The following is a 14,334-nucleotide window of genomic DNA, read 5'->3' on the forward strand; positions in this document are numbered from 1 at the left end:
CTGTCTCAGGATATTACACTTGACTCACTTTAGCCCAGCATCCAAAACATATTAAAAATCATAAAATTCAGTTTTCATCTCGAGGCCCCGGACTCAAGTGGCATTGAATTATCCATTATGCCCCCCACCCCCCACCCCGTCTAATAACAGTTTATAGTCACACAGTCGCTGCTGCCGGGGGCCCCAAATGCAGCCGAGAAATTAGATGAATATTCCGGAGAAGCGGGATCCATTCCAGGATATTAAAGAATCAGTCACTGCCAGCCAAAGTCCTGCCCCGCCATTTGGTAAAACCGCAGGTTGTGCGGCTGGTAGAACTCCCTCAGTTTCTGGATGACCGTCGGGTCGATCCTGGGGTGGATTCGGCCCTTGGTCTTGCCCAGGCAGTGGGGCTTGCTGCTTCCCTCCGGCTTCTTCAGGCAGGGGAAGCCCTTAGTCTTGTTGAAGTAAAAGTGCTTGTCGGTGACGATGCGCTGCAGGCCCAGGAAGTCCTGCACGCGGCCCAACTCGCCTGCCGGGTCGCTGATGAGCCGCTCGCCGTGGACGAAGTGGATCTGCGAGGGCGGGAAGTAGGCCAGCCAGCGCTCCAGGTGCTTGGCGTACAGGCCGATCCACAGCGGGCTCCACAGGGCGTCGATCTGGCCCACCGAGCCGTTCTTGAAGGTGAGCGCCTCGAAGCTGGGCACGTCCGGCGTCTTGGAGATGATCTGCGTGTAGTCGGAGATGGCGCGCGTGATGGGGTCCCGCACCACCACGATCAGCTTGATGTCGTGGGACATTGCATAGATGCGGGCCGGCGTCTCCTCTGTGACAAAGTAACGGGGAGTCTTCTCCATGACGATTTGCCCGTTCAGGGCCTTAGGCATCATACTCCTATAAAAAAAGCAAAACAAAAGCGCACATAAGAAACACAGGCACATGTCACCATGATGGACCATCTAATATGATCACCAGGGTTCATATCCCCTAGTGAAGCCATCATTTATCCCATTAATGGCTGGATCACAAACTGAGAGAGAGCCGGTGGTCATAGCTACCCCCTAAGGAGGTTCAAATCATAGACCCCACTGCAGTACCATTACCAGCGGAGGGGGAAGGGTGGTTAAAGACAGGATCAGATCTGCTTAAGGTGGACAGGTCAGATGGCTCCTCAGATCTGCTTAAGGTGGACAGGTCAGATGGAGCCTCAGATCTGCTTAAGGTGGACAGGTCAGATGGCGCCTCAGACTTGCTTAAGGTGGACAGGTCAGATGGCGCCTCAGATCTGCTTAAGGTGGACAGGTCAGATGGCGCCTCAGATCTGCTTAAGATGGACAGGTCAGATGGCTCCAAGAGGGCCAACAGCATGCCGTGTTTCCTGTGGCGTCTCACTTATTGGCCGCCCAAATGAGGCGGGGGATTCCTCCTCCTGCGCTCACTCTAAGTATGTCTCTAAATGTGCATGGGTAATGGAGAGGGCCGTGCAGATGCGCAGACCACATCAATCACAGCGGGTGACTGACACTCAAGTCACACAACCAAATGGGAAGCCTTTATCTCTCTCGCTCTTTTGTTCCTCAATCTCTCTCTGTCCCTCTCTGTCTCTCTCTCTATCTCTCATCCTCGTCCACTCACAACACAGGACACCAGATGGGACTCATTTATATCAGTGGTTAGTCTGCGGGGTCCAGCCTGCCTAATGGCCCACCTGCACCCCAACCTGCCTCACACACACTACACACACACACACACACACACACACACACACACACACTACACACACTACACACACACACTACACACACGTGCTGTCCTCTGGCTGCCACGAACAGTGTGCTTAAAGGGGACATATTTTCAAAAGACTACCCAGTCAGTTTGTTTTGAGCTGTCTAGGTCAGAAAAAGTGTGATTGCTGTAAGCAAACCATTCAGATTTGGTTTCCGGCTAGAACGTCACAAGTAGCTCTCACTAGAATTATACTGCCCCGTTTCTGACTATCTCCGCCCACGGCTTGAGAATTTACCTTTGATAAAGCCTACCATTCACCCAGTTGTGGTGCAGTACATCAAGTTTTGGTCAACCATTGAGAAACAGCTCAATCTACTCACTCAGATAATATAGGCACGAGTAATCATTCAAAATAGATGTGATATTTAGAGCTACCATTGCTTACTATCACGGAAAAAAAAATGCCGTTTTGAAATTCACAAGAGTGCCTTTAAGTGAGGTGAAAGTCCCTAAAAAACATAACGTTTCTACCTGAGCAGGGAGACAAACAACATATGTATTTGACCAGCCCATCCCCGGGAACAGGAAATACAAAACAGACCATCATTGTCATTCCAGTGGTGTAGTGGTGAGAAATGCTGACTGGAGATTGTCTTGTTATGGCTGGAGTTGTAGGGTTGAACCCTGGCCAGGCGAAGATTTTAGCTGTCGCGTCCATTAAAATTCATGTTGAGTTTTAGCAAGCAAAGACATCTTTCAGGAGCCGGTGGTCCGGTTTGTAGGGGTGTTTTAATCTTCTTCATGTTTAGAAGTGGTGATAGCATATAGCCGCTAACCTCACAGAACCTCAGGATTTTCACATTAGGGTATATATACACGTAGGCTACTGCTTTGCCCTTCCATTACACCACCAATACAAATGTAGTTCTAGTTCTTAAATACCTTCCTTCTTGTGAGAGGTAGGCCTGTCACAACCTTTATAGTGCAAAGACATTACAGTTAACGGTTAGGGTAGGCACTAGGCAGCAGAACTGAATTGTACTTTAAGACTTGAGTTAGATATATTTCAAGCTGATAAAATACACCGATACAAAGCGCTTCCCAACTGGATCTTAGTGAAACATTAAAGGGCACCATTTTTACCAGTATTTGGAACCAGCAGCCATTGACTAATTCAAAATAAAGAACATGATAAGAAATATAAGATGCACACAAAACTAACATATCCAGAGTCGAGTGGTGGATCCAAGTCTGAACAAATGCAGGCCAGGGAAACCAGGGACAAAATGGTGAGTGCTGGTCTAAGCTTACAGACTGGGACCTTTAATAAGTCCTCTAAATGTTGCAGCGTGCTCATCTTCCATCTTGGCATTTGGCTTATCTTCATACTGCTATTAGAGTAGACACACCACTTCAAAGGCTATAGAAAGTGATCAGTTATTTTCACAGTCAATTTAGAAGTGCATAGATGAATAGCATTAAAGGGCAATCTAATGTTGTTTGTGTCCTTTATATAGCCCCATTTTCCATATAACTTCAGTGCTGATTCTGAATGACTAATGAATCACTAATGACTCAGACCGCTTGGTTAGTCAGCTTTAAAAAATTCATTTCACAACATGAACTGTATTATCTGTAATGAATCTATAATGAATACACCTTACATTGTTACATTTGAGTAAGAACTGTTTAGGAAAGGAAACCAAAAGTCAGAACAGGTGCAGATTTATCTGGTTCCTGTAAGCCTGAAATAACCTTTTGTCTCTTTACCGTAAATGTCAGTGCATGCAGAAGATTGAAATTTTAGAATGTTGAAAAAATAGAAGAGTATCAGATTCAGCAATAACAAAAGGTACCAATGTAAGTCAAGCCGGAAGGACAAAAAAACGTAACGATAATCATTTCTGAAATGATATACTGCTCAACCTGAGTTCAGTTAGCAGTCTGACAAAACTGCTAAGAGGTCAGGAACAACAGCGGATAGACATGAGGCTCTTCGTGACCCCTATCTGGCTAAGATCTCCATTTTCAACACTGGTCCTGTAAACCTCACGTCAATAGTGCCGCAGAGAGGCTGCGTCAATTCCCCGACCACCTCTGCATTATCCATGACTTCATCTGAGAAAAGTACTTAGCCTAAAGACTTCCCTGTTTACCTATGACCATAATGGGTCCAGCCAGTCTATTAGAAAAAGGCCATCAATTATTCACATTCGGCCATTTCTAAAGCAGTGATTTGCGTGTGTGTGTGAGTGTGTGTGTGAGTGTGTGTGTGTGTGTGTGTGTGTGTGTGTGTGTGTGTGTGTGTCTGTGTGTGTGTGTGTGTGCGTGTGTGTGTGTGTGTGTGTGTGTGTGTGTGTGTGTTAGTGTGTGTGTGTTGGTATGTGTGTGTGTGTGTGTGTGTGTGTGTGTGTGTGCAAATGTGTGTATGTGTGTTTGCACAGCCAACCAAGAACTCTTTCCAAATGACATCTGACCTAATGCACTGTACAGCGCTAACTCTTGCAGTCACTCTCGATTTGGGTAATCTCTATAGCTCACATTCATCTGATCCAAATAGGTGGAAAAGATGAAAGCCTGAAATCAAAGGAGAGGAGGACAAGGCAGAGAATGGTGATCAAAAGAAGAGTCCATTAGCAATCTCCCCTCAGATTAACTCTCGAGACAGACTCGTTTAGGCAAGATCCATCAGGGCACTCGTCTAGCCGCTAACAAATGTAGCAGCGCTAATACCAAGACCCTCGAAGGCTTTTGCCACATTAGGCAGAAATCCTGTTATATGATGGCCGGTTACACCAGGTCTACAAGTAGGGTTGTGAATTGGCAAAGAGGCGACGATACGATACTATCACAATATTGATGCATTGTTATTCTATTCTGTGATACTTTCCTTCTTCCATACTATTGAAATACATAAGTCATAAGGAAAATAACACATGACTCCATTCATCTCACTAGAATCTTCCCATTTAATTCTGTGAAGAAAATGATCTCATATTTCGTCTACTGCATGCATTCATTACACTGTGAGTGTATGCACAACTGTACTTTTTGTAAATAGAACAAAATACACACACACATAGCTGCAGTGATTGTGTAACACACACTGATCAGTAGGTATGTCAGAACATTACTGTAACTTTTGTGAATAAAATAAAATGACTCCTGTCCTGCATTTTGCATTTTGTATTTGAACACACAACATATGTTGAGGACTTCTTTAGGATACTTTGAATGTGGAGCAGGCGATTCGTACTCAATCCTTCATGAAATGTAACTTTGTTCCTGACTCTGACTTCCTTTCCAATTGTTACTTCACCCGCAGCTCTAAACCACTGCAATTCTGAAAAAGAGAAGTGTGTGTGTGTGTGTGGGGGGGGGTAAACTCCTGTGAATAATGAGTCTCGATTAGAAAATGAAAATGAGACACACTCACGGGGAGGTGGGCTGCAAATTTCATGACATAGATAACTCCCAAACGGTTGACTTCATCAGCATTGGTCTTTCAAGGTTCAAGATGATTTTAAACTGTAGATGGCATGTTGAGACATTTTAAACCCATAAAATGCTGATTTTTATAACAATTCAAATTTTGTCAGCAATAACACCAGCATTAATATGCTTCGTCACATTATGATATGATATGATATAATATTATATTATTATACTGTATACAGTATATTATATGGCTCCTCAGAATACTACACTGTATCGTTTTTTTCTCCTAGCTCTATCTACAAGGTAAGTCAGGTCTACAAGGAAACTCTTAATGATCAGTTCATTGTACCTCTAAAGGTCCTACATTTCATGCGAATGCATGACAAAATCAATTAACTTTGAACGGTTAAAGGACAACAGAATCACAAAATGTACATATTCAACTAAGGTTACGCTTCAACAGTTCTCCTAGATGACATTGCTTTCATTTGATGTGCAAACATTTCACTGGAGAGTAGTCTTAATTTACGCCTCCATCAAAACATGCTTCCACTCTTGTCCCCCTTACAACCTCCATTGTCTTCTCCCCCTTTTCATGGAGGTTCCACTTAGCTTCCTAAGAGGATAGCCTTGCAAGTTAGCCCCTAATTGAGCTCGCTTTTTTTCTCCCTTTTTTGGCCAGGCCCCTCCGAGGTATCCTGAGCAAACCAAATGGTGCCCAGGGTATTGATTATGATGGGGGTATGGTAATGCAGGCCTCAGCTGGTCTGGGTGGTGGCAGGTGGAGGTTTTAGATGGGTTGCACCGGAGCCTCATCAGTGGCTTGCTGTGCACAAACAGATGTGAGGCAATTACCCTGTCTTCTGCTTGGGCCGGCCAACATTGCAGACTGATGAGATTTCACAGGGAAAGAGAGGAATACATATTTGTTTATACAGTATAAGGTCTATTTCAATTCTATTATATGTAGAAATGTCATAAAAAAGTGACATTTCTATGGCGTATTTTAATATTTGGATATTTGCCTGGATATTTTTTTATGTTAATTTTATTTTATGTTATCTTTTTTTCAAATATATCTTTCTGATGAACATATTTTGAATTGAACTGAAAATGCAATTAGATTAGATTACCATCTAATCGTAGAACTATTGATATGACAATATATTTGTATTGTTTTAGTTTGAAATTTGAGAGACACACGATCAAAAGACAGGGTAAGTGTTATATCTTATAGCATGCAGTTAAACAATGCTCAATGGACAATAGCACTGTATTGGTTAGTATATCTGTGTGTGTTTGTGTGTGTGTGTGGGGAGGGGGGGGGGGGGGGGGGGGGTTGAACCCAGTCATCCATTTCTTGGCATGGCTGTCATTAATGGCCTAGTCAATTGTAACTGTGCCCTGTTCACTTCCTGGACACATCCATCACTGGGCAGCCCCAAAGACGCCACCTCCCCCCTGCTCCCCAGGGCGTCTTAATGAGGACTGAATTACAAACAAACCGTCTAGGCCTTATGGTGATTTAACAGAATACAGTGCAGACAGCGCCACCACCATCGCATTACACACCTGGCCTGGGCGAAACCATCTTTAGAAAAACACCCAGGAAACTAGTGGACGCTCTGAACGGTGACGGGGAGATGGGGAAATAAGTTATTGGACACGTCACATCATGTTTAAACTTCCAGTTACAGCAGTCAGGCCTGTTTTAGTCAGCAAGGAGCTCCAATTAAAATTGAGTGCATTTCAATCCAGACAATCACGGCAACATATGGATTTGTTCATGTGATGGTATAATATAAACTGTGTATTTTTTGTGGTTTGTGTATATGTTCATATCTCAATTAGAGATACAATTTAAAACTTCTGCATGGTAAGCTTTAGCTCACATCATGAAAAATACATTATTAGGAAACTAAGAATTATCATTGGTGTTCTACACTACAGTGTTTAATCAGTCCTAATTCTAAAAACACTTGAACAGCCAGATGAGTTGTCATCACTGTAGAACTAGCCTTAGAAACATTCATCACATTAAAGTTAATCAATTATTGAGTCCCATTCCTTTCCATTCTACTCTGTATTTATTCATAGGTGAAGAGCACGTGTTTTTTGCAACCACAGCTAATTCATATGCATGCTAATTATAACATTGTGTTTATACATATACACACTCCATGTAAATGCCAACCCCCCCAACCTATGCAGCCTAGAAAAAAAATAACAGCTTCAATAGGCATGAATTTAAACACCAGGTTTTCTTTTTTTAAGAAGTCCTCATGAATTGCAAATGCTGTGCTCGCTATGTTTTGACATCCGATGCAACATCGACTGACCACATTGCAGCTTCCTTCGAGAAGTGACCTTGAAGTATTTATAGGAAAGACGGCTGGCAGGGGGAGAAAAAACGCTAAGGTACACTATCACATCACAAAGCAAAGGCTCAAAGAAACCTGAATCTTTTCTTTTTTCCTATGTTAGTCTCCTCAGCACCAACGGTAGTTCTGGATCAATATATTGACGCTTTTAATGTGCCACACCAATGGGGGAAAAAACACACCTTAGGCTGGGAGACGCAAATTAGTCGCTATACCTCCCACTGTATGTGAAAGAAATAATGGTTAAAGAAAAATGAGATGTCCTGTTGTCAAGTATTTCTCCTCTAGTGTTCCACACACCCCTTTTTTCATCTCCATGTCGCCGGCATAGCTGCGGAATCCCAGTGGGATATTGATGGAAAGGCACAATATCATGCTCTGCTAAGGGCGGATTTATGCCGAGCGGACGCCTCTCGAGAAAGTGACAGTAGTCGGAGCAGAAACATGACCTCAAAGCCTCGACGCGGATTATGCCGCGGCAGGATAAAGCCTCTTGCTAATTGTAACTGAATCTGCACTGACCTAAGATAACTGGTTTAATGCTTGCATCAACTCAAGGTCAAGCTTAGGGCCAATCAATTGCAGAAACACTATCGGGATAAAACTTTCCATCGCACACACGCACACACACACACACACACACACACACACACACACATGTGCACACACCCCTCCCTAACACACACAGACCAAACACATACTTACACACACACACAGAGACCACCCCCTCCACTATCTTGTTTGCGGTGTAAAATCCCTTCTAAGCTTCCCTTCAAAGTTGACACACTGAAATGAGACAGCATGGGGAGGAACATGCATTTGTCTTCATAGGGCCACACCGCAACATCGGCCTCAGCCACCACTGGCCATGACGTCTGTGACAGGCACCTGGACCTCCCTGTGCTTAGCATCTGGAGGCTCTCTCCGAGACGCTCACGATATGAAGTCCCCACAACACATCATTATCTCCCATGGAAGAGGAGGCCTGGGTTAAAGATCAATTGACAGGTCTCACAGCCATGTCAAGAGCCTGGGCTGTCATGCTGTGTCGTCCATCTGGCCCTGGAGTGTTAACAGTCTGCTCACACCCAACGCACCACAGAGAGGGACATCAGGGAGACTAGTGCTGGCCTGATATTGCAAGACTAACATTTGATTTTAGAGGGATGGGTGGGGGGGGCTGAAGCTGTGCAAAGACTGGCATATTCTCCTCAAACAGCATCCCATTAGGAGGAAAATGGCATTAGATAGATAGATGCATATTTTGCTGTTTTGATAGGGCAGACAAATAAACAATACATTAAACAGGAGAGTAGTGGTCCCCCCTCTCTCTCGCTCTTTCTCTCTCTCTCTCGCTCTCTCTCTCTCTCTCTCTCTGTGCGTGTGTGTGTGTGTCTGTATTTGTGTCTGTGTGTGTCCCTCTCTCTCTCTCCCTCTCTCTCTCTGTGTGTGTGTGTGTGTGTGTGTGTGTGTGTGTGTGTGTGTGTGTCTCTGTATCTGTGTGTGTGTCTAAGCATATGCTGTGATTTAGGATGTTCCTCTTTCATCTGGTTGGAATATAACTAAGTGTGAATTGACCAAACAATCAATCAAGCTTAAAAGGTAAATAATTGGATTCCGCCTATAGCCTCAGGATCGTTCTCCAGGCAGTACTGCCAAATGAGGCATAAAATCTATTGAAATGGCTTTATTTGAACAGCTGATGGCTTCTCAGATAATTTTATGATTTATCTTGCCAATGAAAATATCAAAAATCGTTAGGATATGAGAATCATTTCTACTGACAGCACATTGTATAAATAGCTAAGGGGATCAGAGCAGCTTTGGTAGTGCCATACCAATTTAGGAACTAGAGGAAGTTTTAAAAAAATGAATTGTTAAGTGAGCATTGCAAAAATGCTTATTTAATTATTTGCCTACAGTTGTGGTTTGTTGCCCTGATATGATGGAAAAGTATTCATCTAACTTCCAATCTGATGTTGATACATCACTTGCCCCCTTCCCTTTAAGCTTAAGACAAGCATTGTCGTGCTGTGACAATGTAACTAAAAGAGAGCGAGTGTAAGGAATGATAGTCTCTCTATCAATTAAATATGGTCTTAGCACAACCCAAGCTTTGCGAAACAGCAGTGGATGTCAAGAGTGTGGGCCGACTCCTCTCGTTGTCAAACATCTGGCAGCAGCTCCAAAGATGATTACACGCCTTACACAGATTGTGGGGGCCAGATGGCTATCTCGTCCACAATGAAACGTAGCCTACTTGTGCTGTGCTTAAGACTATAGCTACAGAAACGCATTTGGAATATTGAAGTTTTGATTAACACAGACAGTCACCCTAAGCCCCTTTTTAATAATAATCCAGACGACACTCAATGCAATACATTTAGTCATTTACATAAATTTGTGTATATTGTTATAGTGATGTAATATAATGTAATCAGTTAGATTGAGTTCTATGGTGACCTCGCGTGCATACAACTGTCATTACCTGTACCAGTCCAATCCGCGCGCGTAATGTCTGTCGAAGAAATGTGGCTCCGATCCAAGAGCACGAATGTCCGGGTGCAGCCTCAGAAATTCCAAGAGAGCCCTTGTGCCTCCTTTTTTGACTCCTATGATGAGGGCATGTGGAAGTCTCCGGGTCGCTGTCCAGTCCTTCGCTGAGCTATTAGTTTCCAGCCCCGGCAAGCCTCTGGTGTCCTCCATCGTCCCATAGGAAGACGTTGTTACTTGAGGAAATGTTGCATTTCTCTCGTTGTACCATCCTGTCAGAAGCAATTTGTTCACACCGTTCAAGTCTGGATTTTCTACCAGGTCCGAATTACAGCAACCGTTAAGAAAGTAGAAGAGATAGACGCACACTACAGTGAAAGAAAACATGACTGCGAGTTTTTGTACAAGTCTCCGAATGTCTTGTTTGTGGTTATGAAAAGTTGCCATTCCTTTGATTGCTTGCCTGAGCTGGCCATAATATTCAGGAAAAACATCGCGGGGTATAATGTAGCAAATGACCGACAAATTCTGAGAGGGGTCCGTGCAGCAGAGGTGCTGCCAACTCCGCAGAAGTCGCCGGTGAGCGGTTTCCCCTCTCTGAGCGCATCATTACGAGTTTCTGAGGTCCGCCAGGCGCTCGCTCAGCAGTCTCATTCCATGGTCAGAAAATCCGTTTCCATCTGCGCGTTATACTCCCACACACTCGCTCTCGCACATCCTACAGATACCGGGTTTTTAATATCCCCTTGCATCCGTGAAGTGATGTTTCTCTCTGAGATTACCCGCTGTCGCCGCATGGGTCCCGGGAGAATTCCTGTCCTGGAACTGCTCTTGCTCATTCATGAAAGAGCGCTCAGCATCCATGCCTTCCAAACTGCCTATGATTGGAGGGTCATGGCCGAAGGCGGGTTTAATTTCACTGTACTTATTGGGATCGGAGATGGATTTGGTTTGTTACTCGGTGCACACTGCACACTCAAGCACTTTTCCGCGTTCAAGACAGACCAAGACCTGAGTGTGTTCATAATGTAATTGGATCCGTTTATTGTCTGTTTGTAGAGACATACATAAAAGGCTGTCAGAGGCCACATAAGGTCTACCATTTAAAACATATGACACCCATGGAATTTGCCCAAAAGGTCTTGACTGATTTTTTTTTGAGTATATTAAAATATTAACTGTTGTTCATTATCTATTCAGTTATATTTTAATAGTAATAGAAAAGAGAAAACCTAGGTAAGAATCTAGAAAAGATACAATTCAGTTATATGGTCAACAGAGCATACCGGCAACCACTTTGGCCATTTCAGAGTCCAGTTTCAGACTGGACACCATGAAACTCAAGCTTCCTTAACTCCAGCCAATGAGATTAAAGCAAAAGCCCCCTTATCACATAATTGGTTTATGGCAATGAATTAGCCCACATACCCTACTTTTGTCAAGAAAATAGCCATCACCCCATTGACATTACAGGGAGTGACTTCTATTCACCACCACCAAAGACTGTTCTAGATATATCCAGTAGCACATAATAAATGGAATAGATAATTATGTCCTGTTCTCATAATAGTCAGCCATGATGTAATAGGCATTGGATTTCATTTTCATTCTGCGGATATGTTCAGGTGCTGCAGGTTGATGACAAATTGGAGAAAGTAAATAAGAACACAGAATGACAAGGTGTTTGAACTCAACGTCAAATCGCCCCATAAAAAGCCAAATGGATTCTAAAGTGTATACAGTTGCGTTGGAGTCTATTTTATTTATGGCAGCACTGAATGGTTTATAGGTACGCAGCAGAGAATCAGTTGCAATGATCTGTGCTGGCATTATGTTTCAGTAGATTTATCCCTGCAGCTCTGCTGGACCAGATGTGACCAGTGTCAAAAGGTCAGATATGCCTTCTCCTCCGTAATAAGAATGACATTAACGGTGAGCAGCAGCTCCCTCAAACATCTCGACAGCAGTTCATCAATAGAAAAGGTTGAGGGTTGTGTCTGTGGCATTTCGGTTTAAATTGAATTGAAGAAATTATATTGATATTCAGTGGGAACTCTGATCTGCCAATAGTTTGTATCCCTTCCATTTTAATTGTTTCACCTTTTTAATTTTTTTTTTTATTGTTGAGACAGTTACTCAGCAGACCTTCTCACAGGCCTCCAATTATAACGTCAGTGAAGGAAGTACAAAGCACATTTCATCCATTTCAACTTTATTTCACCCATTTATACTTGGGTTCTCTGAATCTTTCCTGGGAGATTTCTCAGATTATTTAATGGATCATAGGCCTACATCATTTTTTAATAGAGTAATGACAGCGGATTATTATCATATTTTTATGTAACCGCACTCAGGCTCCATTCCAATAAAATGTAATGAGTAATCAGATTGCATTTAATACCTGGACTACAATCGTGCCATTTGAAAATCACGTATTTATCTGAATGCCAAGAGGCCTTGCTGTTGAGCCGACTTCAAGATGCCTCCCCTAATCTCAGACAAAGCCTGGCTATCTTGTGATTAACAATGCTGTGTTTTGTTTCTAAACTGCACAGATTCATCCCTCTAATGTTGGTATAAAGAGGGCGCTACAGGATGGTTAGCCATTCCCTGTTTATTTAATCAATTGCACTTGTTTCTAGGGATCAGGAAGCAAGGTCAGCCAAATCATCCCGAGTTATTGCATGCCTTTTGTGAACGGCCCAAGAGTAGATTGTTTGATGATGAAGTAGCCATCTATAAAAATGTGACCCTGAGGTCAGGGACTGCGAGAGGCACAAATGATTTATTATCCAACTGGGGCAAAAACAATGTTTTCATGAAACTGTAATGAGTGCTAAGGTAAAATTAAGTGCTCACAAGCAATCCTGCAGTGGCCTGCTCAGGAAATAGTGATGAACACTGTTGGTTGCAAGAGTAGCTTGGTCTAAATAACCTTTTTATTTTGGCATGGGCTGCCAGTTTTTTTTTTTTTTCTTTTTCTTGTTAATGCTAATATGGTCACGTCAATAGTCATTAAGATCAGTGACTTAGTGGAAGTTAGTGGGATACTGAGGGTTTAGCTGTATTGTGTTCTTCCTAGGAATCATGGGACATAATATTTCTGTTCCAATTATAATTGCAATGCCTTTATGTCATGCATTAAAATCGATACATAAAAAAAGAAACATGATGATAATGAATTGTGTATGAAGAGATAATCAGCAACCAGCCGAGATTGATTTATTTGAGTTCTGTTTTATACAGATATAAGAACATACTGACAAAAGCCTCGTATCATTGCAATGAACCCTGAAGAAATCCTTACAAGAATCAAAAGGGCGACTTGATAATCAGGTAAGCTTACTGTTAGACTCGCTCTCTCCCTCACACACACACACACACACACACACACACACACACACACACACACACACACACACACACACACACACACACACCTCTTGTGTGACACCATAATGAGGCGGCTGAATAATGGGGGTTGCGGTCTGATCTAAATCATAGCAATCAGTCGACCTGCCATCAAATCAGGAAGAATGCTAAATGAGCAGGTCCAGGTATGCTAATCTACAAAAAGAAAACCTATTATGCTGCTCATATAATGCACAAAAAAGTCTAACATTCTTTTCCCCAGACTGAAATGTACAATATAAAGGCTTGATCATCATCAAGCATTATTATGACTTTGAATGCCAGAGAGAGAGAAAGAGTAGCCTTGTGAAATATCCTTTTGGGGTATGCAGTGAGGTACCAGATCGATAAAAGAGCACATTAGCGTATCCAGTCTTTCCCTAAGAGGGGATCAAATTCACAATTTCAGCATTTGGAGTCAGACACCTTAACAATTAATCTAAATGGTCTGGAAGCTTGCTTGACTGCCAGTTTGATCTTTTACGAGTGAATTTTACTGTGGAGCTGCTCTAAAGCACTCAAACATTGCTTTAGCTACAATGCTGCTGTAATTTTTTATGTGATCGTCACTAAAGTGGAGTTTAAATAAAGTTATATGTCAAATTGAGTGGATATGTATATTCAGTCTACACACATATGCAAACCCCTACTTAACATAATGTTTACTGTACACGGAGCAAGGTCTTGAACATCCAATCAGCAATTACCGGGCTATGGTGGCAGCTGGAGAAGTTCCAACCCAATCATCCCTTACTCTCTGCACTCAGATGCACTCTCTCACACACGAACACCCCACACATACAGTACGCACACACGCACGCACACACGCATACACACACACACACACACACACACACACACACACACACACACACACACACTCACACACACACACACACACACA

At 42.9% G+C, this 14,334-nt stretch overlaps 1 protein-coding gene across 1 annotated transcript; it reads right to left on the reverse strand.

Moving 5' to 3' along the window:
- Window positions 1-254: 254 nt before the first annotated feature.
- Window positions 255-10,466, reverse strand: hs3st3l (heparan sulfate (glucosamine) 3-O-sulfotransferase 3-like; the record flags this gene model as incomplete). The annotated part of the gene is made up of 2 exons (XM_080834124.1): window positions 255-873; window positions 10,015-10,466. The coding sequence occupies 2 exons, from the start codon at window positions 10,464-10,466 to the stop codon at window positions 255-257; spliced, it is 1,071 nt and encodes a 356-aa protein (XP_080690250.1).
- Window positions 10,467-14,334: the final 3,868 nt, after the last annotated feature.

This window comes from Sprattus sprattus (assembly GCF_963457725.1).
Source record: "Sprattus sprattus genome assembly, chromosome: 3".
Classification (NCBI taxonomy): domain Eukaryota; kingdom Metazoa; phylum Chordata; class Actinopteri; order Clupeiformes; family Clupeidae; genus Sprattus; species Sprattus sprattus.